The sequence below is a fragment of the Podarcis liolepis genome (assembly GCF_965112155.1).
Source record: "Podarcis liolepis genome assembly, chromosome: 11".
NCBI lineage: Eukaryota > Metazoa > Chordata > Lepidosauria > Squamata > Lacertidae > Podarcis > Podarcis liolepis.
In genome coordinates, this window is record NC_139565.1 from 26539286 (window position 1) to 26557861 (window position 18576).

Below are 18576 nucleotides of genomic sequence, written 5' to 3' on the forward strand. Positions count from 1 at the left end.
TCTAGATTCAGGGCTACCTGTAAAAATGTGCCGCTTACTGTAACAACTTCCTGCTGAGCACTGACACCTTTCCCACCCACACCTAGAAGAATAGCACTGTGTATCAGACACCAATGAATGTGCAGCAAGTTAAGAATTGATTGGATAACATCATCAAGCCAATGGTCTGTATGTGCAACAGACAGACTCCCAAGGCAGCTTGCCCCAGCTATTGTGGCAGCATTAATTTACGTTGCAAATATGTAGTTATCTGCTTGTAGCGGGTGCTGGAGAAACACCCCTCCCAACCCTAGGGTTGCCACCTGTCCTGTTTAATACAGGATTGCCCTGCATTTCAATGTCAAATGCTATGTCCTGTATTGACACAGTCTTGTCATGTACTCCAGGTCTCCTCTCTGCCAAGTTAGGGGTCCTCTCCAAATGCATGTGTTTGAAAGGGTGTGTGAAAGGTCATGCATTTAAACTCTGGGTACCCGAGCGCAGGCAGATGTACAACTTTGTGTGTTTGTGTGCGTGTGAGTGCCCCTGTGACAAATTCCAGATGGGCCATCCTGTTAGGCTGCAATAGATTATAAGGGATTGCTTTGGAGTCACTTCAGCACCAGATTAAAAAGAAGAAAAAAAGTCGCCCAACTGTCCTGCCCTGTACATATTTTGCCAGGAAAAAAGGAACGCGAAGGTCAGCTGCACTGCGCCTCCACGTGCCGACGCCCCCGCTGCTGCAGAGGCAAGAGAAAGAAGCGCCCGCCAAGGACTGGAGGAGGAGCAGGCGGGAAATGCGGAGCCTGACGACCTTGACTCCCAGAGCCTCGTCGGCGCTGGCTGTAGCATAGCAGCCCAAGGGGGGCAGAGGGGAAAAGTTCCATCGCCCGCTGGGACCAGTTAAGCAGCAGGAGCCACATGGACTTGTGCGATGCGCGGCATAAAACACCTCCCCAAGCTTCTATGTTAACGAGAACAACGCCATTATTTCATTATTTGCACCCCGCCCCCCATGACTGGGTTGCTCCAGCCACTCTGGGCGGCTGCGCGTATATATGCCTGTCTTTAACTCAGCCCGTGTTTTAAAAAAATTAACATGGTCCACATATGAATTAAAGACAGGCATACTAAAGAGAATTAAAGAGAAGACATATATAGATACATAGATAGACCATGTTATTTTTTAAAAAACACGGGCTGGATTAAAGAGAAGACAGGCGGCGTCTGTGAAGCCGCGCGAAAATAGGTTCGTCGAGGTGGCCTGAGGCGGAGTTTCTTCTACTTGAGCAATTAAAGCGTAAGAACTGGAGGCGAGAACAAAACGCCTTCTCTTTCTTCCCGCTCCTTTATTTATTATTATTATTTACTTGAGGGAGCCCTGCATACAGAACCGGGACGGGGGGCACGGGGGACGCCAGGGCTCCCTTTCCCTTCCCCTCGCGCCTCCGCGTGGGCAACTCAGGGAAGGCGAAGGCGGCGTGAGGAGAAAAACGGCAGTTGGGAGGGAGGGAGGGGGCGGGGAGGGTAACTAACGGGGGCGCGCGCGCACACACACAGAGAAACTGCCCCCCGCGTGCCATCCACCCTCAGCAACACGCTCTTTCCATTCTGGGCCCGCCCCCCTTTTTCCATTGGTGCCCTTCGGGGCAGCCTTGGAGACAGACTAGTAGTTTTGGAGCTGTGCGATGTGACGCGGTTCGGCGGGGGGGGGGTTGTTTGGAATATCCCTCCCGCCGCCATCCCGATGTCCTCACCTGAGCCAGCCGCCGCTGCTTCTGCTGCCTCCGCCTCCTCCGCCGCTGTTATTGCTTTACTTCCTTCCCATTGAGAAAGGAGCAGGGGGCGCTGCAGCCGCGGCCACGCCCCCTCCGCCACCCTTGACCCCCTCAAGCCTCTTCCCCGCCTACGCTGCTTTGCCTCACAGTACACCTATTGTAGGCTCCGTAGAGAGATAAAGGGTTAGACGGGGAATTTCACTGCCTGGAGAAAGAACTTCCGGGTTTCCTTGGATGCTATTTTCCTTTCCCACCCCCGCTGCGGGGCAAACGTGATACATCCAGGGCTTTCAGCGCAGCTGTGATTGGGTAGCACAGCATCGTCTCTCTCCCTCTCTCGCCGCCCACCCCTTCCCTACAGAAGCAAGAGAGGGAGTTCCCCTCCCCTTTAAACCACGCACCTTAATGCTCGTGAACAAAAGCAACGTGTTGCAAATGGCAAATGCAACTTACATTTTTATCCCCGTGTTGCAAGCTGAAGAGGATGTATGTAGTTGGGAGAGAGCTGCTGACGACAGTCCAGCAGAGTCGCCAGGTCTTTGCGCTGCGCTGTCAATTGAGAAAGGAGCTTGGATTATATAGGTCACTATAATTACTCCCTACATCGCAGTTAAAAGGCGAGCGTGACTCGCCCGCTAATCCTATAGCATAGACATTTACTTGGAAGTTAGTCGCAGGGTTTCCAACGGGGCTTGCTCCCTTGTAAGGGTGCTCCGTTGTCCATATGACTAACGAGTTTGCAACAACCTGCAACGTTCTCTAGTGTTGGTGTAGCATTGATGGGAGAGGGGTGCTTGAGAGAGGGCACTTCGTAACAACTCTGAAATGCAGCTAAGTGTTAATGTGTCCTTCGAAGTATATATTGTTGCCAACATTTTGTATACCAGGGCTCCTAAGCAGCTCGTTGAAAGGCTGCAGTTGACTTGTTCTCTTGCTCCCTCCCCCGCCACTGTCCGTTGTGGAGCTATTCTGAATTTCTAGAATAATAATAATGATAATGATAATAATAATAATATCAACAACTCCATACAAAACACACCTCAGGTTGCAGGAATCTTATTTCTAGTTAAAGTTCCCACATCGCCGCCAGAACCCGCCCAGCGCTCAGCTCGACGCAGACGGCTCGCTTCTGCGTCTTCATACCAACGCGCTGCTTCTCCACCTCTTTCTCATGAACATAGACATTCCTAGTAGAGCAATAAAGTTAGGCGGATGTAGTACTCTTCTTTTCCTATCTCTATGATGCCCGCACGCTTATCTCCCTTCCTCTGACGTCACTTCCGTGAGCGCCACATAGGTCTCCAAGTGATCCGGTGCCTCCTTTTGCGCCGCGAAAGGGAAGAATAATTTGAGAGAAGCTCTAGCCCTTCCGTTGGGCGGGAACAATTTCACTGGGGGGGAAAAGGGGCGAAGCGGCGGTGACGGGGAGGCGTTGGTTCCCAACGAACAGTCGCTTGGTATTACCGGTGAGGCCGTGGGACGTGCTGTGCGCATGCGCTGAGAAGGGAACCCTGGCGAAGGAATAGCAGGAAGAGGCCAGAATGCTTCTTCCTTGACAGTTTCTTTTATCGGCGGACCGGATTTCCTGGTTGCTGCTGGTGGTTGTGTTTTTCCCCTTAACGCCCTGACACTCTGTAATTCGGGTAGTGAAAGGGATAGCTGCTCATCTGGGAGGATAACAGCCTGGATTGTTGTTTCTTCTTCTTCTTCTTCTTCTTCTTCTTCTTCTTCTTCTTTTCTTTTAATAATAATTCGGTTGCATCGTGTTGCAGCCTGCCCAGAGCAAACTAGGATAGGAGTTGGAAAATATATGGAAAAATATATTTTGCTTTCACCATTTGACTTTTTAGGATTTCCCTGCTGTAGCAGGGTGGAAAAATGGACTGTAATATAGTTTTTTCCATAGTGCTGATGGACAAACTAAGTTATTTTAACGGGAATTGGGGGCAAAGGTTGGAATTGGAAATATTTTTGATGTTGGAAATATTTTCTTCCCATTGCTGTGCCCCTTTCCCCACATAATCATACTTTAGGATTTTTTGTCTGCCTTATTTATCAAAAAAAGAAAAAAACCCATCTCCCTTTCCGTTTACCTCTTGGGACTTTCCCTTACCATCCTCTAAAATTACACCTGCAATCCAGGCAATGAATTTCGACTGAGTGGCTGTATCTTGTGCTTTCAGATGATAGCCCTATGGGCCAACCATTTAGTGTGTTTTCTTAAAAACAAAAACAAAAATCCAACACCATATTGCCGTATTTTGATGTGTTCTATCAGTATTGCAAAGCCTCTGGCAGCCAAATTTAGGTGAATTGAAATATTGGGGGGGGGTGTATGTATAAATCACAGCACACTTGAGCTGAAATTACATGCACGCTTGAGAACATGACAAACCTTGCTGAATCAGACCAAAGGTGCACCTCATCCAGTATTTTGCTTCCCACAGCAGCCAACAACATGCTTATAGGAAGCCCTCAAGCAGGACATAAGCACAATAATATTTTTCTGCTTTTATTCACCATTGACCAATATTCAGTCTCATGCTGCCTCTGAGCCTACAAATAGTACATAGCCATCACAGCTTGTATCTATTAATAGACAATTCATGGAGAATAAGCCTAATCCCCTTTTAAAGCAGTGTAAATTGGAAGTCATCACCACATCTTGTGGTAGAGAATAGTTTTATCAATGTGTTGCGTGAATATGTACTTTTTATTGAATCTGTCATTCACCTTCATTGATTAATCCCAGGTTCTAATATTATGAGAGAGGGAGAAAAACATCTGTATATCCACACCATGCATAATTTTTCAGCTTTCCCCCAAACTAAAAAGCCCCAGATGCAACATTTCTTCATAGGGAAGTTCTTCCAGCCCCTTGATAATTTCTGCTGCCTTTCCTTCTTTCTTTCTTCACTTTTTCCAGCACTACAGTATCCTTTTCTGCACACTTTACATTAGTGTAAAGGCATTACAAAACGGGCAGGTTTTTTTTAACCCCTTTCCTAGTAATTCCTAACATGGAATTCCCTATTTTTTTCCACAGCTTGTTTGTGACAGTTCTATGGGCCACATATCACTTTCTCTCTGCCTTGAAGATTGCAGCTTTGTATTTTTGTGCATTTGTGGGAGGTGGTCTGGCAAGCAGCTGTTGCTCAGTCTGGTCCTGGAAACCCTGGTTTGGGTGTCAGATTTCAGATAAATAGAAAACCCCCCCGATAGGTTTAAGATTTCAATAACTTGGTCTTCCTTCATTCCTCTCTTTCTTAGCTCTCTGAATGTCACAGCTTCTACCACTTCCCCCCATTACCAGGCAGCTGCTCTTGGTTCACTGCTTCATCTCTCTCTTTGTCTAACCATGGTTCTCTAACTCTTCCTCCCATCTTTGCAAAACTCCTCTTATTTTACTTCATCAGTAAAGCATCCTTTTCCTGAAAAAGTTCAATCTTCATCCCCATTTCCCTGTCCCAGCTACTTTAGACACTCCATTACTTAGACCAGGGATGGGGGACCTGTGGCCTTCAAGATCTTGATAAACTTCAGCTCCCATTGTCTCCGACTATTGACTGTGCTTGGACATCTCTACCAGACTGATAGCAGCCTGATCCTAGCAGTATAGAGCCACACTGCAGAGAGAAGTTAATCTTTTCACACTAGTAATTTGTATTTCAGAATACCTTCTATCCAGAACATGGTGAAGTAGGTTTCTGATGTATGTAGCAGTGTGTGTCTAAAGCAAAGGTGATAGTATCTTCCTTCCACTATTAAAAGACAGGATACTAAGTTACAGATATCCACCATCCTGTCTGATTTGTCCCTGAGTTTTAGATACACCAGTTTGCAGCCTTAAGCTGCAATTCCACTCATACAATAAGCCTTTGAATTCAGCTGATTGAACTTTGGAATATATACACACAGGGTAGTTTGAAAGTCTGCCATTTGGGAGGTTAGGTTGAAGGCTGCAGTTACAGTATGTAAAGTGCTGTTGATTGATTGCTTTGATTATATTTGCTTTCCCATATAAAGCAGCTGTTGTTGAATTTAGTGTTTTCTTTTACTGTCCAATTGAAATAGGCTCAATTTTTGCTCATATATGTTCTCTCCCATTATTTATTAATAGCGCTGCAGCTGTTCCCTCACTGCTGTCTTTAAAAAACTGTTATACTAAGAGCTAAAACATAAATTAACAAACTGGATTATAAAATGAGATTTAATATGTTACATGTAAAATGTGATGTGTATAGTATGGATATTTCAAATTGTGTGTGAAGTGCTATTACTGTAGAAATAGTACGTGTGAAATAGAAAATAAGGAAAAGCAGAATTAAAATTAACCAATTATCACCTTTCAAATAAATCCCAAAGAAGTTTCAGAAATGGGGCAGGTACAGGAAATTGAGTCTTATTTAAAATCTGCTTCTTAGCCACTGATAGTTGTAGTTTGCATTATATGCATTTACTTCATTTTAGTCATGAACCCCCTCCCTAAGTTATTAATTGTCAAAGGTTCTTTACAATTATTGGAGTAAGATCTATTCTATTAATATCTATCCTGTTAATTTGTATACAGGAAGTTGAAGGGTTTGCAGGTAGAGAAACCTTAATTAGTGGAGAATTCAACCAAGAACAATAAAATTAACTATTCACTCAACCCCCCTCACTTTCTAGTTGCCTAGAGGCTTTTTAAAAAACCCAAAGATGACCAGGCAAGTGACTTTTTGTATTTGTTTCACTTTAAACAGCAATGGTCCGTAATGGCAAAAATGGTGGACTCCATCTGAAACAGATCTCTTACTACAAACAAACAGGTGGATATCATCCCACAACATTAGCAAGTGAAAGGAGCGGAATAAGAAGAGCAGCTAAAAAGTTTGTTTTCAGAGGTAAAGATAATATAACGGTCTTGGGAGTTCAGTGTGCTTTGTGCAGTGGCTTTATATCCGTGAAGGCTGAGACCAAACAATAGTGGACTGGGTTGTAAAATGGGATTTGCATCATCATACAAAGAAAGAACATAATGAACATGATTTTCTTCTAAGAAATCTAAATACTGTACACAAGATTATATAAATCAGGAATATTACATATTTATGTATGTTTATGCCATTCTTCATGTATAATTTGAAATTTTGGGTGGCCCGTCTTGTGTTACAAAGAATAAAATCTGGAGGGCCGCAGCCATGTCTTCTGAGGAACGGTTCCCCACCCATGTCTTCTGAGGAACGGAGGGTGTTCCATTTCGGCAGTATCTTGGAAATCTCTAGGGAAATTTGCTTGGTGCCTGCTTTGCTGACACTTCAGCAACAGCCTTTTTATTTCCTTAGCCATTTGAACTTTTTAAGTTACCAAGGACAGTATTTATTTCCGCTGTGTTCCTTTTCAATTTCTGGTGCTGGATTTGATGCAGTTCCATTTGCCATTGCTTCATCTATTTTGTCTTTATTTTATTAATGGGATAGTACTTTATTCTTCTCTTAAGCTGCCCTGGGAACACAATAGGGTTGAAAGTGGGGGATATAAATTTAGCAAATAAAATAAATGGTAGCTCGTGTCTGCCTATTCTGAAATACAATTCCCTGTCATGCTAACTTTACATTTGTATTCTTGGCAAACAAAAGCTGATATTTTCTAAAATTTTACCGATGCAAAATCCCTCAAAAATATTCTTGCTGGCCACATTAACCACCAACATCATTCTTTTAGAATAGAACTGGTGTGCTAAGAAGTAGTTATGAATAAAATGTGAACCAATATACAATAAATATACAATAAATGGTATGAAATTACACAATTTATTTGAATGTTTTCTTTTAGATAACAATCTGTTCTATGTGGGAAAAGACAAGAGGCAAATGCGCCTGGTGATTCTTTCTGATGAAGAGAAAAGGAAAGTATTAGAAAAGTGCCATGAAAATCATGCAGGTGCACATCATGGCATATCAAGGACACTGACTCTGGTGGAATCTCAATATTATTGGACATCAGTAACCAGCGATGTAAAACAGTGGGTATGGGTCACATTGTGTTTCTCTCTCTGTGTGTGAATGAACTCTTGATCATTCTTTAAAGTCCTCCTTGGATGATATGGCACTCATGGAATGCGGGTGGCGTTGTGGTTTAAACCACTGAGCCTTGGGCTTGTTGATTAGAAGGTCGGTGGTTTGAATCCCCATGACGGGGTGAGCTCCCGTTGCTCTGTCCCAGTTCCTGCCAACCTAGCAGTTCGAAAGCATGCCAGTGCAAGTAGATAAATAGGTAACGCTGTGGCAGGAAGGTAAACTGTGTTTCTGTGCGCTCTGGCTTCCATCACGGTGTTTCATTGCACCAGAAGCGGTTTAGTCATGCTGGCCACATGACCCAGAAAGCTGTCTGTGGGCAAACGCTGGCTCCCTTGTCTTGAAAGCAAGATGAGCGCCGCAACCCCATAATTGCCTTTGACTGGACATAACCGTCCAGGGGTCCTTTACCTTTATGGCACTCATAATAGTTAAACTGATTTTTCTCAGTTTGTTCTACTTAAAACTGGTGGTTCAAGATGCAGAGGAAGGCCTGATCCTAAAAGTGCATTAGCAAGAAAAGGTTGGAATATGTGGTTCTGGGGTATTCTTAATTTATTTTGTGTGGCTTTACTTATTCTAAATCTTCATAAGACAGCAGAGTATAAACAGCAATAGAAAGTTCCACCCTTGGACTGTTATCTAATCAACAGATGCTTGTGTTGCATTCTGAGATAATATTGCCAATGCTGTTAAATGTGTATTAATGTAATACCTATTGGCTGCAACACCAAACATTGAAGTAAGTTGGTAGCATGTGGCACCCTGTCATTTGTTTCATACACGAATCACTTCCCATAAAGAATCTTGAAGTGATTTAATAGTAAGCACATATTTAAAACCAAATCCAAGTCTGAAACATTTGCAGACTGGGATAAAAAAATCTCCATTTAGGAAAGCTGCTTGGAAAAGGAAGGCCTTCAGTGGACACAAAAAAGATAATAGGGACTGAGGGAGTGAGTTCTGATGGGTAAGTGCTGCCATTCTAAAGGCCCAATTCCAACATTATACAGAATGGACTTCCTGATGAGAAAGGCTCCGCTGGAGGCTGCATCCTGTAGAGTACAGTGATAAGAGGCAAGACGTTCTTTGGGTATTCTAATCCCATGCTTTATAGGAATCAGGATGCCAGTCCCAGAATCTTGAATTTAGCTGATTGGCAGCGAGTGCAATTCTTTCAGCAGCAGCGTCATCTGATGATGATGCTTTGTACCAGCGAGCAGTTAAACTGTTGAGTTTTGCACTAGCTGCAGGTTCTGGAGCAGCTTCAGGGACAGCCTCACACAGAGCATATTGCAGTGATCATATGTGGAGATTCTCAGCGCATTACGACACTGATCATGCTATACTGGTTCAGAAACTACCGTAGCTGTTTAATCAGCTGAAACAAGTAAAAGTACTAGTAGCCACTGAAGTCTCCTAGGCTTCTAACAACAGATTGATCCAGGAGCACCCCCAGACTACAAAACTGGCAGTGTGAATAGAAACTATGCACCAAAATAAATTGCAAGTTGAGTTGCCTGCGTTATTTTTGTATCTGAGTAAATGGGGATCTGTTATGGTATTTGTAGTTATAAGTATCAAAACATGTTTTATGGTAGTTTCAACCCAAGGTATGTAGCATGGTTATTCTGTCTTAAACTTATTGTTAGAATAATAGGAGATACTTGAATAACTTATTACAAAAACATTATTAATGCAAATGGATGGACTATTAACACCATTTTCATGATGTTTCTCCCAGGTGTACGCTTGCGAACATTGCCAGGTAGCAAAGAATACAGCTGCTGTAGTGTCTAAATTCCATTCTATTAAGGCAGAAGACCCGTGGACTGTAGTTACTCTAGAGCTAATGGGACCTTTTGATGCCACCAGCCGGAACAATGTGTATGTCATCCTCCTAACAGATGTCTTCACTAAGTGGGTTGTGGTTTTGCCCCTGCATGACCTTTCAGCAGCTGAAGTGGCTAAGGCAGTTGTCAGTGCATCGTTCTGTTATGGACCACCTCAGAAAATAACTATAGATCAGGAAGAAGAGTTTGTTCATCAGGTAAGAGGAGCGAACTTTGCTCTGGAAAGTGTGCTTGATAACTTCCAGTTGAGGGGAGAAATGAATTTTAAGAATTCTGTGTTGAGCTTATTATTTGGTACATGTATGTTAAATGTCTAAATTTGAACTAATTGCAATTTTGTATCTCAAAGAGAAATTAAGCTTAAACATTTCAGTACCTTTATAGTGTAACTGTGCCACTATTTCAAAGCACAGTTTTCAGTTACCAAGTGAAATAAAAACAATGTGGAGGTTTAAAATGATTTGTCTTGTTCTTAAAGATCAACAGGGAGCTGTTTGAACACTTTGGGACAAAGGAATTAATAATGCCGTACCCTCAAGCTGATCATGAAAATGAAGCTGTCAAGACAATCAGATCTTTCCTTCTCAAATACTGCACAGAGCACACCAAAGACTGGGATGACCATTTGCAAGCTATTTCATATGCGTTCAACTTGATTGATTCAGTACGTATGGAGAACATTTGTACCTTTTGTGTGAACTGGGGCTGAATGTTCTTTAGTAGCACAGTGTCAAATATAACCACATTTCCTTTTTCTTCCTTTTTTTAAAAATAGGAAACTAGCAACAACACGCCCTATTTCCAAATGTTTAAACGAAATCCCTATATACCTTCAACATTAAGTGTGATTCAAGAAGGGGAGAGTGACTGCATGTTTGTGAGAATCTTATCTGCTATTAGACAAGCAGAGAAAGCAGTACAGGAAAGGACAATTTCAAGTTGCCAGGTAAATCTGCCCCCTCCCTTTCTCAGGAAAAAATATACAATGTTCAATGAATACAGTAATTCAGAGAAAGAAAATGTATGAATAGTTTTAATTCAGCACATTAATAATAATAATAATAATAATAATAATAATAATAATAATAATAAAAGTTTTTATTTATATCCCGCCCTCCCCAGCCGAAGCCGGGCTCAGGGCGGCTAACAACAATCAAATAATCAAACAATCAAATAATCCAACATTCTAAAAACATTTCATTATAAAAATTAATTAAAATCAAATTAATGGCAACTGTTAAGCAAAATTCTGTGCAGGTTGCCAGAGGAGGGAGTCAGGCTGCGCCCTGACCAAAAGCCTGGTGGAACAACTCTGTCTTGCAGGCCCTGCGGAAAGATGTCAAGTCCCGCAGGGCCCTGGTCTCTTGTGACAGAGCATTCCACCAGATTGGAGCCGCAGCCGAGAAAGCCCTGGCTCTAGTTGAGGCCAGCCTAACCTCTTTGAGGCCTGGGACCTTCAGGATGTTTTTATTTGCAGACCATAGGTTCCTCTGTGGGGCATACCAGGAGAGGAGGTCCCGTAGGTACGAGGGTCCTAGGCCGTATAGGGCTTTAAAGGTTAAAACCAGCACCTTAAACCTGATCCTGTACTCCACCGGGAGCCAGTGCAGCTTGTATAGTACCGGATGAATGTGATCTCGCAGCGAAGACCCCATAAGGAGTCTCGCCGCAGCATTCTGCACCCGCTGGAGTTTCTGGGTCAGTCTCAAGGGCAGCCCCACGTAGAGCGAGTTACAATAATCCAGTCTGGAGGTGACCATCGCGTGGATCACAGTGGCTAGGCCAGGGCGAGAGAGATAAGGGGCCAACTGCTTCATTTGGCGGGGATGAAAAAATGCCGCCTTTGTTATAGCTGTAATCTGCACCTCCATAGAGAGGGAGGTATCGAAGATTACACCCAAACTCTTAACGGACGGTGCTGGCACTAATTGCACCCCCGCAAGAGATGGGAGTTGCCCCCTCAATCCCATATCGTCCCATCCCAGCCAGAGGACCTCTGTCTTGGAAGGATTTAACTTCAACCGGCTCCCACGTAACCATCCATTTAACGAATGTCTTTCATTCCCTATTATTTCCATCTGTTTGAGCTAGAAATAAAGGTTAAAAATACTCCCCTAAATCATGCACAAATGTGTCTGAGTAAGGCTCATTCAAATCTTCAAACTGTACAGATTAAGTTAAGGCTTATTTCTCTATGGTCTAGGGCGTGAAGCTGTCTGACATCACCCTGAATTCCCTTCTTATGAAAGACAGGAACTTATTAGATATAAGAAATAAAGCAAGACCCAGATATCATTTAGAAAAGTAATAAATATCAGCCATACCTTTCAGACATATATAGCCCACAGTTTCACAAAACCTACAATTCCATTTGTACAGTCATTAAATGTATAACAACTACTTTTGAGCCACAATCTTTTGATTCAGTATTGCCTGTTCACCTGGGGCCTCCTTGCAATGGCTTTGTGCAGATCCAATGATACCTAAATTGAGGATTCCTGTCAAATAGTTGGTACAGTGAGCAGAAATCAACCATAGGTTTTGCCGAATTACCCAACAGGTCAAGTTTATATTCTAATAAGGTAGGCTAATAGAAAACTGCATTGTGAGTTTATATGGATATGTGTATACAGTGGAGCACACAGAAAACCATATTAATATTACTTAGGCCAGGCATGCGGATGATATTTCCACCCATGCTCATTTCCACACATCTTGCAGACTCCTTCTGACTTGCACAGATCAGATGCACTTGAGAAAACACACACACCTGTCTCTGAATTGTACATCCTTAAAACAAAAGTTCTAACTAATAGGTTCATTTTCTACTTAGAATATGAAGAAAATGCCTGTGGAACAGCAGAGTGGGAACATGAGCCAAGTCAGGAAGAAACCAAAGCAAGTTAATCAGTTTCTCCTTAAAGTTGGACATGAAGTTCTCAGACAAAAGAAGAACTGGTGGAAAGATGGTCGCTTCCAGTCCGAATGGGTTGGCCCCTGTATTATAGACTATGTTACTGATAATGGCTGTGCAATATTAAGAGATGCCTCTGGCTCAAGGCTGAAAAGGCCCATCAAAATATCTCACCTTAAGCCATATATAAGAGGATCTCAGGAACAAGGTGAAAGTTATGTCTAGTTACACTCAATTATCTGGTTGTCATGTAGCATTAAACCATAGGTAAAGCAAATAAACTGGTGCACACTGTGGCAGGAGCAACAAACCACAAGCCTATTCCTGTTATGTGTGAACCCAACTTATGGTTTTCACTTCCAGATTACAAATAGGAGCCAAGGTTTAGGGGAAGGAAACCTTGAGCCCAGACTTGCACGTAATGACAAGCCAGCCATTGTGGGTTGCTGCTCCTGGTACAGAGTGGGGAAGGGAGAAGCTGGAACTTTTGACTAGTGTGCGCTAGCATGCATTAAACCATAGTTAACACATAAGTTTAAACCATAGTTGATGTTGAACTATGCCATTGGCGCTAACTTTTCCCAAATAAGAGCAATAATAAGTGAAGAATCTCAAAAGACCACTACAATTAAAAGCAATTTGATCTTATTATAGTTCCCATTTCTTCTTTTACATATGGAGATTTATGGGGAAGCTTTCTTGCCCTGTAAAACTTGCCTAAGGCTTTCCAGCCCTGCGAAACTTGTTTTTTGTGTGTGCATTTTCTCCAGCTATACAGAGTTATGTTGGCCTTTTGCCTGTTGAAATACACGCACTATAATAATTATGGACAGGATGCTGAGGCTTAAGGAAGCCTTGGAAATGCACCACTGCTAATTACAGTAATTGTGAGAACTGTTCTGGGCATATAGTCTAGATAGTGATATGTCTAAGAAGAGAACTGAAAATCCAAGCAGGATAAGGTGGTAGAAGTACATGTTTCTGCTGCAGTTTATCCATGTGTGTAGTGGGTTACAGAAGGATGGCAGCATTTATTATTAAATTTTGGTGAATATGTTTGTGTGCTGTCTTCTGTAATCATTGAAGGAATTGCTGAAATGCAAAATGAGATGTCAAGAGCACTCCCTGTCTTCTCCCCCCCCCCATTAACTTAGACTGTTCTGCTTTACCTAGCCAGTGAAAATATTGAATTGTTGAATCCCCTGAATGTTGTTTAAAGCACCTGTACTGAACCAATTTCCTAAAAATATCTTGTTTACTTGTGCAGAGAATGAACGTCTTCATGACGTCAGTCAGCATTCTGGCTTTCTGTCCTAGTTCAGAAGAGATAATTGAAATATTTAATTTCCATCTCCAGTCTATTTGTGACGGGCTCAGCAATTTCATTTCCTTTAAACCGACACTGAGTCACCAAGCATGATATTTAGAAAGGAGCCAACAGCTGCAAGCTGCACAGTTCAAAGATCCAAATTGCAAGACAAAAAAAAGACTGGGCTTTTGTTTTGTGTGTGGTGTTTTATTTTTTGTGGTGGTGCTGGAGGAATTGATACAGAGTAGATTGGTTAACTGCTTCTTGACTACTTTAGCAAGGAAGCTTCTCACTAGAAAAATTATTTAAGGCTTTTACATCAAGATGCCTTAACTGTAAAATCTATATTACCTCCAAATATCCCTATTTACAAATGTGTAAATATCTTGATGTATTGTGACAGAAGAAGAGGAAGGAGAGAATGCTTAAAAAATAATAATCCTTTGGTCTGTCACAATATGGAGGCAAATTTCAGCCCCTTCCTTTATTAGTTGGGTCCCTCTAAGAAGCACCTGCATATCCATTGTTGTAGTCTATCTCAGCTCTTAAAGAGAACGTCTCAAGAACTGTGCCCCATAAAATGGGGTACAGATATGAAATGCTGCTACCTCTGTATTGCTGCTCCTGTCCCTGGATTCAGAAGTGTACGATGCAATGGGCTTGCATTCCACCCCACCCCCCGGCCATTTAATGGCCTTGTCTGCCTAAAAGGTTACCAGATTTTTTTCAATGAATCCGGGGACACTTTTCAATTTCAATGGATTTTGTATGGGGACTGATTTGTAAATCTGGGGACTGTCCCCAGGAAACAGGGACGTCTGGTAACCTTAGCCTAAATGAAACTTGGCTTCTAATCAAAACATATTTTCCTGTTGCAGATAGCAGCTACATTTGGCAGAGTGCCGTCATGGTTGATCATGATTATGTCGGTTCATCCGAAACGTCCGCAGGACAGAGCTCCAAAGATGTCTTTTCTGGAAAAGATCCACCTGTTCCCGTTGCTGATGATGGCCTGTCGGGGAAGGGCCGTGTCTTCTCAGAATGTAACAGTAGCGCAGAGACAGAATTGATAGACCCAGACTCCACTGACTCAGTGCCGAAGAATCCAAAACAGTGGTGTGCAGCTTACTGGACTCTTCAGAATAAGACAGAGGCTACTTGATGCAGTAAGACTCCGTTGGAATAAGTGGTACGGAGCTTGTCAAAGGTGTGTAAATACCAAACTTCTTCTTCCTTTGTCCAGAATTGACCACTGGTTCAGCTGCTGCTGAATGTTCTGTTCATATGTTGTATGAAACCATAGCTTAGCACCATATCCTCAAATAGCAGCAAGCCTTGGGCTCGTGCAGTCCCCTTTCCTGCTCTTGTGCAGCTATAGAGGAGGAGACTGGAAACTTTCAGCTGCTTTTCAGCCAACCATAGTTTCTCATTTTATATCAAACTGGTTAAATGTTAACTATGGTTAAGGGAAACAAGTCAACTTCAAGCAGTCTTCAACATACTGAACCACATAACCTATGTAACTACTTCCCTTTAAAAATCTTCTTTTTCTGGCCATGCCAAAGGAAGAGAAGGGAGAGAGGATTCCCAAAAGGTAGACCAGACACAATTGTCTTTCATCTAGCAGAGCTTTACTGCTACTGAAGGCAAATGAGCATAATGGTCACAAATCCAATACAGTACATTCAGGTTTGGCACTGTCCACAAGAAGTCCAGTTGCAACAGACTTAACTTAAATTTACAATAACTTATAATAAGACTAAACCTTAACACTATATACAGAACACTACACCAGAAGGAAAAGAGATAGAAAGAGAAGTGAAACCCTGGCTCCTTTTGGCCTTACTTTTATAGTTAGCATGACCTTGACAGAAAAAGATAAGAGAACCAGTTTAAGTCCAGCTGTACTCAGCTTCTCTGAAGGAATAACCCAAACATCATGAACCTTCTGCTTGTTTCTTTCACACAGAAAAGCTTCTAGAATCCTCTTGAATTAATTACAATAGGAAAAATCTCTACACATCAGATCAATACTTTCTGTACTAAGAAATGCAAAATGACACTAAACTGTTGTTTAGCAATATATATGAACTAGCCTAGTAGGATGGTACAGTTGCTGCACAGTTTACAGTGGTTCGTGCTGTGTTCGCCATTAGTATAAAGAAGCTTTGCTTCAATGTAACTTACTATAGAATTAGTGGGAAGTTATAAGTGGCATCCATTCTGGTCAATTGCCGGCAGCATTGTGTCTTATCAAATAAAATCACAACATCCTGCTGTACACCTTTCATGCAAATACACTAGAACAGACTGTGGCTTAGCCACAGAACACAGGCTTCCACGTAGACGGTCCTGGGTTCAAGCCCTAGAACTCCCAACCAAAAATAAGGAGTCTTAGGAAGCTGAAAAAACTTCTGCCTGACCTCTTGGACAACTGCTGACAGAGTTGACAGCACTGCACCATATGTAAGGTAGATGCTGATAGGTCTTCAAGGAGAACATGTTTCTGTAATGAACTTCCATCAACCCAAGTGGTGTGGCTTATGTCCATTGCAGCTGCGACGGAGCTGTCTCTAAGATCACTTCTGGCTTGTTGACAAGACTTGCTGTTTGCCGCCTCAGTCTTGTTCACCGGAGCTACAGAAGGGCTTTGCATGCAACACACAAAGCTGTTGATGAGCTCCTTCCAATATTTTGAGAAGCCTGAAACCAACAAATCAATCAATTCTGAACTGTTTTGAAGGTTTACCTTGCAAAGCCTTTTATGACTAGGGCCTTAGCACCTCTCCTAGTATTAACCTATCTGGACCCTTTGTTTTTTATCTGAGGATCTTCTCTGAGTGCCCCTTCTGAGTGTGTCAACAAGGGAGAGGGCCTTTTGGGTTGTGGCTCCCAGCTGCAGAATGTTCTCTATGGTGACGCCCACCTAGCATCTGAACATCCTTTTTGCACCAGGTTAAAATGTATCTCTTCTTCCACACATTTTACAGAGTGTGGGACAAGCTGTTTAATGGCCTATCTGGTGTACATTCTTGCTGCTGGAGTTTTTGTTGTTCTTCTGCTGGATTTTATTTATTTATTGTTGTTCTTCTGCTGGATTTTATTTATTTATTTATAATATATCTTATGAGGTCATTCGCCATGAGATCCCGGGGCGGGTTACAGCAATATAATATAAAGTTATAGAACCATCACAGAAACAATTAAATCTGTTCCAAATGATACAGAGCAGCATACATTCAGTAGAAGAGGGTAGGCTACACAAAACAAAATGCTTAACTGTCATAGACCGGGTTAAAGAGGTGCATATTTAGCACATGGTAAAAGCTGTACAATGAATATACTAGGCACACCTCTGTGGAGACTGTGCCACAATTTAGGGGCTGCCACAGAGAAAACCCTCTCCCTTAAGGGTTACTGTAACTGTTTTATTAAAGTGTATAATTATTATCATTATCATCATTATCATTATCATATGTTGTTTTTTCCGGTAAGCGACTAGTAAGTCAAAAAATAATAATTCAACCTCAAAGTACAACACAAGCCCCTGTGACTTCTGAAAGTTTTCGTCGTCAAAACTTAATTGGAATATGCAAATCTCCACGATCTTCTTTAAGTACAGTTTCTTTATTGTAGGACTTCTGTAAGCTTTATCACTAGCTAAATGTTGTTTACTGTCTGACTTGTGCCACCTGGTGGGTTTTTATATAACTTCAGGGGAGGAAATGGAAGACATACATTCATATAATGGCCTAGTTTTCCCTATTCTGGATTGTACCACTTGATACTGTCAGTGGGGGTTCTTTAGTGTTTCTGCAGTAGCTTTGACATGTCAATTCTGACAGGTCTAATTAAGCCCACCAGAAGCAACTTGAAAATTTCTAGGAAGCCAATGAAGTCTTGTTTCTCAGCCAGTAATTTCACCAGCTCTAGAGAGATGAGCAGCTTGTGCCAGAGCAGCTAACATAACCTTTCTTCAGCTAACATGGTTTCTACTGAAAGCACAATTTACCTTAAAGTAAACTTTGATTATAACAGATATAACAGTATATCGTGAGTTCTGGACAAACTTCTAGCAATCTAGTTTTTAGAGCTAGATAAGTTGGACTAAAGGCAAGACCTCTTAAACTTCTAATAAGTGGGGCTCTGCCACAAACTGTTGCAGTCTGCCCTAGATTTGTGCGTTTTGCTCAATTTTGATAATATAAAAGACAGACGTCTCTGCTGTCACTTCATGTGGGGAAATGTGTGTATACATTTAAAAGTACACGCAGTCAGGACGCACACCTGCATTCTGCATTCAGCTGAATTCAGGATTCACCTTGGAGGTGGACTGAAGGGTAATTCAAGCAGGTCGACCATTGATGCAACCCAAGATGTATGGGGGGTGTTTGACCAGGAGTCATAGAAGCGTAGAGTCCAAACAAGCACCAGCCCCATCTCTGACCCCCAATATTAATAGCGCATAACATTGCGATTGAAGCTGATCTCAGTGCTGTCTCCCTCTTTTAGTGTGCAATAGGGGCATAGCAGTAAATTTCTTTCTTCCCCAATGGGAGGGGAAAACAACAGTGGATAAGAGTGCAGGGTTCTGGTAAACTACTTTCTCAGATTCAGTCCAGTCTGCAGTAGGCGTATCATACTTTTGAGCAACAGTTTGTGGTTGTTGTAATAAAACAGTCAGATA

The 18576-nt window shown here is 42.3% G+C and overlaps 2 protein-coding genes across 45 annotated transcripts in view; one reads left to right on the top strand and one right to left on the bottom strand.

Moving 5' to 3' along the window:
• Positions 1 to 2985, bottom strand: part of PPIP5K2 (diphosphoinositol pentakisphosphate kinase 2) — a 52636-nt gene extending 49651 nt beyond the window's left edge. For 4 of the 34 annotated variants that reach the window (XM_083464385.1, XM_083464382.1, XM_083464405.1 and 1 more), the window contains exon 1: positions 1737 to 1951. The gene's annotated coding sequence lies outside the window, so the exon portion shown is untranslated. Of the gene's footprint in view, positions 1 to 1736; positions 1961 to 2210; positions 2307 to 2796 lie in introns of those variants that run through there. The other 30 variants (XM_083464387.1, XM_083464395.1, XM_083464388.1 and 27 more) reach the window with 17 other exon arrangements.
• A 43-nt stretch (positions 2986 to 3028) lies between these two features.
• The window catches only part of GIN1 (gypsy retrotransposon integrase 1), a 44790-nt gene continuing 29242 nt past the window's right edge, over positions 3029 to 18576 (top strand). For 4 of the 11 annotated variants that reach the window (XR_014516826.1, XM_083464574.1, XM_083464567.1 and 1 more), the window contains exons 1-7: positions 3396 to 6640; positions 7572 to 7765; positions 9558 to 9863; positions 10145 to 10330; positions 10442 to 10612; positions 12500 to 12788; positions 14768 to 15096. Coding sequence is in view for 10 of the 11 variants with exons in the window: in XM_083464574.1 (XP_083320700.1) it covers positions 6502 to 6640; positions 7572 to 7765; positions 9558 to 9863; positions 10145 to 10330; positions 10442 to 10612; positions 12500 to 12788; positions 14768 to 15051 (1569 nt within the window). In the remaining variant the exon portion in view is untranslated. The other 7 variants (XM_083464570.1, XM_083464572.1, XM_083464568.1 and 4 more) reach the window with 6 other exon arrangements.